This window comes from Myotis lucifugus, unplaced genomic scaffold (genome assembly GCF_000147115.1).
Source record: "Myotis lucifugus unplaced genomic scaffold, Myoluc2.0 scaffold_1202, whole genome shotgun sequence".
Lineage (NCBI taxonomy): Eukaryota > Metazoa > Chordata > Mammalia > Chiroptera > Vespertilionidae > Myotis > Myotis lucifugus.
The window spans coordinates 76038-84187 of NW_005872250.1; the positions used below are offsets into that span (position 1 = coordinate 76038).

At 59.2% G+C, this 8150-nt stretch overlaps 1 protein-coding gene across 2 annotated transcripts in view; it reads right to left on the reverse strand.

Moving 5' to 3' along the window:
* Positions 1 to 4546, reverse strand: part of LOC102432525 (transport and Golgi organization protein 2 homolog) — an 11901-nt gene extending 7355 nt beyond the window's left edge. The window contains exons 1-5 of one of the 2 annotated variants that reach the window (XM_023748213.1): positions 4451 to 4546; positions 3806 to 3894; positions 1789 to 1908; positions 888 to 1002; positions 237 to 307 (exon numbers count right to left, since the gene is read on the reverse strand). In XM_023748213.1, coding sequence (XP_023603981.1) covers positions 237 to 307; positions 888 to 1002; positions 1789 to 1908; positions 3806 to 3894; positions 4451 to 4506 — 451 coding nt within the window. In that variant the 5' untranslated portion in view covers positions 4507 to 4546. Of the gene's footprint in view, positions 1 to 236; positions 308 to 887; positions 1003 to 1767; positions 1909 to 3805; positions 3895 to 4450 lie in introns of those variants that run through there. The other variant, XM_014449469.2, reaches the window with a different exon arrangement.
* Between the last annotated feature and the right edge of the window lie 3604 nt (positions 4547 to 8150).

Sequence of the window (8150 nt, forward strand, 5' to 3'; positions counted from 1 at the left end):
ACTCTCTGTCCTTTGGTGCCTTTTAGTTTCCCGTTTTCTCAGGGCGGTCCCAGGCTCAGCGCTGGGGGGAGGCGGCCTCAGCTGAAGGCAGCCTGTCATGTAGGCCATAAGGTACACAAACAGCCAAAAAGCAGCCCCAGGAGAGAAATATGAATGGGCCCCAGTCTCTGAAAAATACAGCAGTGTCCCCATAGGAGCAGCCCCCACCCTGTCGCCACCCACCAGAGCAGGCTCACCTGGCGCCAGGACAATGGGTTCGGGCTCCCCCTGGTTTCCATAGTAGCAGAAGACATCTCCCTTCTCTGTGCTGTGAACAGGAGGCAGAGAGGGTCATACAGGGGCCACGGATCGTGCAGACCCCTCGCTGCCTGGCAGTCGCCACAGCCCTATCCCCATGGGGTCCCCGAGTGCTCCAGGGCCACTGCCAGTTGTGCTTGCACCTTCCTTCTCCAGCCTGGGGCACCTCTGCCTCCCAGCTAGCAGTGCAAGTGAGGCACGGTCCCAAAGCAGGGGGCTCCTCAGCCATAGGCACGGACGGGAGAGGACCTGGGGCCGAGGGGCGGGTACCGGCAGGGGGCATGCCCTGTACTAGGACAGCACCCTGCAGTCATGCTCCGGTTCCCCGATGGCAGGAGCCAACAGCCCCCACACCGTCACAGGGAGCCCCACTGCAAGGCTCTGCTTCCCAGGTCCCCACGGCAGTGGGTCTGGGAGGGGGGCTCAGCCCTCAGGACGCTCACCAAGCCGACTAAGAGAGGCGGCCCCAGATGCCACGGCACCCGAGCTGAGCAGCGGGGCAGGCACCCTACTCCCTGCTGGGTCCAGTCCCAGTCCCGTGGGGGCACTCGGTGGGCTGCCACCCCCACCCCCACCCCCAGCAGACTCACCTCAGGTCGGCTGCTAAGAGGTTGAAGCCGTTGTACAGGTGACCCTCTGTGGAGACCTTCTTCAAGTAGGAAAAACTGTCCATGTCTGCGGTCAGAAAGTGGGCCACCAGTTCACCTGTGAGCAGGGAACAGACATGGCTGAGGCAGCTGGCTTAGCCCTCTCCCTGGGGAGAAAGATGGCCCTGCATGGGCTGGCTATACCTCACTCACCCCACAGCCAGGGAGGTCAGCATAGAGGACTCTGCTTTTATTGGTTAAAAAAAAGTTTTCCTGCCCTGACCGGTTTGGCTCAGTGGATAGAGCGTCGGCCTGCAGACTGAAGGGTTCCAGGTTCGATTCCCGTCAAGGGCATGTACCTTGGTGGCAGGCACATCCCCAGTAGAGGGCGTGCAGGAGGCAGCTGATGGATGTTTCTCTCATCGATGTTTCTAACTCTCTATCCCTCTCCTTCCTCTCTGTAAAAAATCAGTAAAATATATTTAAAAAGAAAAGTTTTCCTCCCTTATGCCCCCATATGGAAGTCCAGCATGAGGGGGAACGTCTTTAGGAGGGACAACGTGTGTCCCGGGAACTATCCTCCCACGGGCATCTGCTCTGCAAACATGGAACAGGGGGGGACAATGACACACAGCCAGAGCGACACATTGCCTGGGGACAAGTCTGAAGCATCCCTGAGAGGCGTGAAAGGTCAGTGTCATGGGGGCCAGACCAAGGGTGGTGCCCACAGTGACTGCCAGCCAGTGGATTACAGGACCCAGGAAACACGCCCTCTTCCCCATTCCAGCTCCTTTTCCTGTCTCTGCACATGCCCATGGAAGCCCCCACCCCAAGGCCCACCCCCCCAGGCCAGCCCCCCCACCCCTAAGCTAGCCCCCAGCACCCCGCCCCCGCCCCATGGTACCTCGGCCCCTCGCATCTGGGTCCTGCCGCGGCTGCAGGTAGTTGGTGAGCGCCGCCAGCTTCCCGCGAGTGCTGATGCCCAGCCATGTGCCTCCTTCCTTGCCTTCCTCCATGTCGAGCCCTGGACAGACGCCAGCAATCACCACCAGCAGTACCCACCCTCTCCCTGTGTCCTGGGCAGTCGAACCTCAGTCCCACAGCCCTGGCTGTGGACAGGGGATCTGACTCCACAGGGCGGGGCAGCAAGACACTGGAAAGATGCCCTCCCCGTCTCAGGCCAACTGATGCCAACAGCATCCTGGAGCTTGGGTTGGCACTGGGCTGGGAGCAAAGCACCAGCTCCATCGCGGGAACCTCATTCTGCATCTGGTGCAAGGGTGGCTGGCTGTCCTCCTCCGGCTGAAAGCGCAGGACCCTCACAGCGAGAGCTTCATTGGGAGCCCGGTGCACATCCAGGCCTGCAGCGCACCCACCCGCTGCCTGTTCCATTGACTTTGGTGTATTTGCCCCTAAGCTGCGTGCAGCAGCCACTGGGCTCACCCAGCCTGTGCTGCAGCTAGGCCTCCCGTCCACCAGGCAGGTGCTCCTTCTCAGCATGCCAGGGGCCTCCTCCAAATCACTACAAAGGATGAACAATTCGGAGTGGCTGGAGCTTCCCAGCCAGGACTGGCACTAATTCAGGGGCAGGGTGCTGGCCCAGGTGCCAGGGTAGGGTGGAGCCCAGGTGACCAGGATGGCCCAGGCAGTCTAACCTTTCATCTAATCCTCATCTACAGGAATCCTGGAGAGGTGCCTCCTGCCCCGCTACCCCAAGGCAACAGCCCCTCACCCCACTCATCCCGACAAGGCCCCCCTCAACACACACATACACACACACACACACACACACACACACACACTTCAGCCTCCCCTGTGTGCAGCAGCCCTATCCCATAACCCCCTTCTGTTCTATCCTAGCCCAAGATGACCGGGACCCAGCCTCTCCTCCCTCTTGCACTCAGTTATCCTGAGTCCCCCCGCCCACCCTCTCAGCAGCTTTCCCCACCACCTCCGAGACCTCCTGCCCACGACAGCGCCCTGCCCTGGTCCCCCCACTCCTGTCCTCCTGTCACCCAGCACCAGGATCGTCTAGCAATGCTTCCCTCACACCACTGCCCAACCATCATCTACACAGGAAGCTCCATAGCTGAGCCTTTAGACACTGCAGGCGGAGCAGAGCACAAGCTGCCTCCCTGGGCCCGCGAGGCCACATGCCCAGCACACTGGGCACTCTGTCAACTCTGCCAGGCTCCCTTGTGCTTGCCTGACACCTGGCTCCCAGGCAGAGGGACTCCTGGCCTAGCCAACACCTGTCTGCATGCCCTCCAAGTAAACCCCTGCCCACTCCATGGGCAGGAACTGCTCCCTGTCCAAGTGGCTCAGGGAGGCTTCAGCTGGGTGGGCAAGGGACCTGGCTGCCACCTCCACTTCTCCACAGGAACCCCTCGTGAGGCTCCCACCCAAAGGTGCCCCAACCAAACCTCTGCTCCCCAAATTCAGACCAGCTCTCACTGGACCAAGGGTGCTTGTATGTAAACAGAAACGTGTGCAGAGATAAGCACATGTGTGTGCGTATACATATGTGCGCACGCGCGCACACACACACACACACACACACACACACACAACTATGATGCCGCACAGCGTGATAGAGGGTAGACTTGCACCCTCACACCAATACAACTGCATGTCCACAGGGAACATGTGGATCCAAATAAAACCAACTGATCCTTCCAACTACCTCTTCTGGGGATCCACGACACATGAAGCCACAGGGACAGTGCTGGGTGGACAATTCCAGGGCTGGCCAGCCCAAAACTGTCCCGGGACCGAGACTTTGGAGCCGATCCCATTAGACCCATCGGTGTCCACTTATTCATTCCGAACGTACACAGGGAAGCAGCACCGTAACTGCTAGAACTGTCTGGGGCTGGCACTTCCTGCCAGGCTGTGGCCACCCACCACGAGGCAAGACTCACCACTGAGGATCTCGTTGTTGTTGCCCCAGAACTCTGCCACCTTGGATGGCCTGTGGTAGAATTCATCCCTGTTGGATGCCAGGATGAGCCTGAAGAAGAAAGCATGACTGAGACTCTCAGGTCAAAACAGAGAAGCCACGTTCTTCTCTCTCTAGTTAACAAAGAAAATGTGCCTCAGTAACAACATGGGCAAGTCCCAAAGACAACAGGAACCCGCACCCTGACCGCATTACCCAGACCTCTTCCGGCAACCTAGACCAGCCAGCGTAAGTGGGGCTCCCGCACCCCAATTCCGCTGCCCCCGGTCCTCTGTCAGCCCACAGGGATGTGCCGCTGCCGGGACCCACTTCACTCCTCGGTCCCGCCCACACAGTCATCTTTAGAGGCTGAGTCTTAGTTTATTTGTACAATCTGTACATCGGCTCAGGGTCTTTACCGCCGAGGGGTATTCCCTCCAGCGCCCACGCTGAGTGACCACGGTCTGAGAGGCACTGCCAGGCCTGTGCAGCTCGTCCCAGGGCCGCCCTCCCCCCTGCCTGGGCAGCAGCGGCATGCCTCCCCTGCCTGGGTCACCTACATGGCTACTGTGGCCCGTGGGGCACCCGAGGCTGAGCAGATGGCGGCAGACTCAGAGTGAGGGGTTACCTGTACGCATTTTTGGAAACAGGGCGAGGATCGAACTTAAAGAAGATGATGCACATGGGTCCCGGAGGGTGGCTTTGCTCACACAGGGTTACACAGTCTGTGGGAAAAGGAAAAAAAAAATGATTTGAGTAGCCAGCAGACAACAGATCCACCGTCCCAAACCTGCAATGTTCTTTGAACAGAACCAGCTCTGTAATGCCCCTGGCCTTCCCTAGACATGCCAGAGTCATGTGCCCAACAGCGTGACGCTCACCAGCACTTCAAGGCCATCTCCCTGCCAGCACCCCATGGGCAGGTGGGCGGGCAGCAGGGGCTACAGCCACAGAGTATAGAAGAGCCAAGGAGGGGCCAAGGCCCAAGGCTGTCAGCATGAACGCAACCTCAGCTGAGAGCCACTCTGAGGCTGCCTAGCTCCTGGGGCCTTCTTGTGGACAATGCCAGGGTGTTCCCACCACTCCGCTCCCTTCTGCTCACTGGTCTGGCTGGGGTGAGAGGTGGGGGGAAGGACTGACTCCACCACTATCTCCACTGGTTCCCACAAGCCCTGGAGGATCCCCCAGGACTTGGCCCCCTGGCCCCTTCAGGCATGGACAAAGGTAAGGGCCACAGGGGAGCTACCTTTGCCCTCAGTAAAGCCTGTAGCTATGTGAGGTGTCGCCATGGTGACTAGCAGAAGTGCAAGGTGCTAGGGGGTGTCCAGCCATAGGAGATGGGCTGCTGGCCTCCAGCCCGAGCTGACAGGAGTGGGCTGGGTTCCCACCCGCGGGCGCCCTGACCATCCCAATATTTGTGGGCAGCCTGATGGAACCAACATTCTTGGTAAAAACTCAAAATGCTTGAGAGAATGTGAAAACGTCTTAAAAGCAGCCAAGAGCTAACTGGTCATGTAGAATTTAGCCAACATCTTGGAGAACGTAGGAATCCAGAGATGGGAAAAACAGAGATTGGAGCATTCCTGCCCGGGGGCACTGACTCATCTGGCTCTGGTGACCCCGGGAGTGAGGGACAGAAGACAAAACCCAGGACTGCCTCAAGACGGGACCTCGTAGGAAACCCTGCAAGGGAAGCTGGGACCCCGAGCAGCAACATCCAGAGGGCGAGGGTGGGCTATATCCACAGCCACCAGGGGCGGCAGGGACAGCCTACAAGGGAGGAAGTCCTTGAGGAGCTCCGAGAGTGGAGCCAGGGCCACACCAGGGGTCCAGGAACCCTCACGCCAAGACGTGGTTTGAGGAGTCCCACACTGGCAGTGCCCCCGGGCACCTAGCAACCCAAAATTCTCATCTTCACCCCAGACCTCCAAGAAGTCTTCACAAATAATTTCTAGGACAAAGCAGTACACAGTCAGAAAGAACCGCCTAACAGAGCAAAGCACCAAGCACAAGAACCAGCAGAAAGAGGTCCCCGCACGTCTCGTAAACTAACCACACTCTCATCGTAGAAAACAGGGAGCTTGGGAATATCCACAGAGAAAAAGGGGTTCACGAAGCACCAGAAAGAACTTTCCCAAGTGGGAGGCATAGATAACCGCGAACTACAACTCAGCAGTGGATTTAACAGCAGGTTAGACACAGCTTATGATGAGTCAGCAGAATCATCCAGGACATAGTGCAGAGACAAGAAGCATCCTGGGCCTCCCAGGACCCCAGGTGCCCCACCCACCATGCACAGCTGACAAGGTTCCCAGTATTGCCACCTGATCCTAGTCCGACACAGAAGACACAAGTCTCCTCACCCCAGAGGAGCTGGTCTCTCTCAGGCATAAGCATGCTCCCAGCAAGGCCGGCTGGCGGTGTCTGTGGCACCCAGGCTGCCTCGGTCAGTGGTAGGAGCCCTGCCAGTCCATCCCTGCTGGAATCCCACTGGTCCAGAGCCCCACCGGGACGAAGGGCTATTCTGAAGGCTGTTCCACTAAGGATGTGCCACTCCGGACTGTCAGAGGAGGAGGCCACCATGTCTGCCAGGACCTACCGTGTCCCTCCCTGAGCTGCATGCCTGGCCACTAGGTGAGGCCACTGGCAAAGGGCAGGTCTGGCCACTGATGCTCACAGGCCATATAGAGACTCGGCTGCAGGACCCCGCTGTCCTAGCTGGCCCAAGGGAGTGGCAGATCGACCTCCAGGTGTAGCAGGGAGGGTTCTGTGGTCTAAGGAAAGGCCGCCAATGGGTCTCCAGGCAGCCTTGTGCCAGAGGTGTGGGCACAGAGAGCCCAGGGCTGCAGCCTCGACGAGAACGCAGTCATTGGGAGGGAAGGACCAGAGGAAAGCCAGCCCCTGGGGAGGGGACCATCAGGAACTGCCTTTCTCTCCAATCCCTCACCCCCCACTCAGCCAGGCCCGCTGCCCACAGGCCCCTCCCCTTCTTCGCTTCCCTGCCCACCTGCAGCTGGGGGCGATCCACATGTGTAGAGCAGGGCTAGCGCTTCCCACATGCACCGGAAGTCCCTGCGTACACCTCTGGAGTGTGAAGCGAAAGGAAAATGCCCTCTTCAAACCAAAGCCAAGAGCTTCCCATCCTATCTAAGAAAGCCAGTGGGAGTCTTCCCAGCTCACAGCGTGGCGAATCTGGCTTTGCCCCCGTCTCACCACCTGGTGATTCTGAAGCACAGGAAGAATGGGTTGCAGATTTGGCGCGGGTGCTGGCTACAGAGCACAGAAGCTTTCTAGGCACTCACAGCCCATCTGCTGACAGCGCTTTTGAGAGTTCTCCTGGCCAGCTTCGTCCTGCTGCTCACTCCCTGCCTCTGAATCACCCACTCCAGCTGGCGCCTCCTTCCTCCTCTCCTGCCTCAAGGAGGACCGACAGGGCTGTTTCCAACAGCCAAGTGGAGCCAGGTAAACTGCCTCTGTCAGAAGGCTCAGGCTCTTGAGCGAGTCAAGCTTCAAGCCTGACTCCGTGTGGCATCTCACAAGAGCACAATGAGAAAATGACAGGCAGGCAGGCCTGGCCAAATCAGGTCAGAGTAATATGCCAAGAGATGCAGCGGTGACTGCAGTGGCTCAGGCAAGGGCCACGGGGAACATAACCTGGCACCGTGATGGCCTGGTCCACAGCCTGCTGACCAACAGTGAGGATCTGCTTCCCTGCTCCCCCCGTAACCTGCCCCCCCAGCACAGACAGGTGGGTGAAAGGCAAGGTGAGCCATCGACCTCATGGAGGCCACTGGGAGAGGAGGCAAGAGGGGCCTAAGGGCCACCGACAGGGCCTCGTTGTCACTGCCAGCCCGGATGGAGAAGGACCCAGCAGGGGGACCAGCAGACCTCAGCACTGCTGGGGGTGGTCCAGTCCCTACCTGGCCGCCCGCCTCACCTTGCGGGGCGGCTAGCAGCATAACGCACTGACTGCTGCCACCCACCCAGTGCCTACCAGCCCCACCTCCTGCAGCGTTTGCACCAAGGGCGTCTCCCTTCCTCTTCCTCCCAGCACACCTGTCCTCTCACACCCGAGGCAGGCTCATTGGCCCAGCCTCTCTGTGCCCAAGCCCAAGGCTCCACACCTCCTGCTGGCACAACCAGCAGCTCCTGGGGGCCAGCGGGGTCTTTGGTTGTGGTTCCCACTCCCAGGTCGCTCAGAAACACACTCTCGTGTGGAAAATTTCCAACTCTGCACAGCCAGCAAAAGCCCCATCTCCTGTCAGCTGTGTGCTTTCACATCTTTCTCAGCAAAGTATGAGGCACAGGGCTATCTGACAGGTGGAATG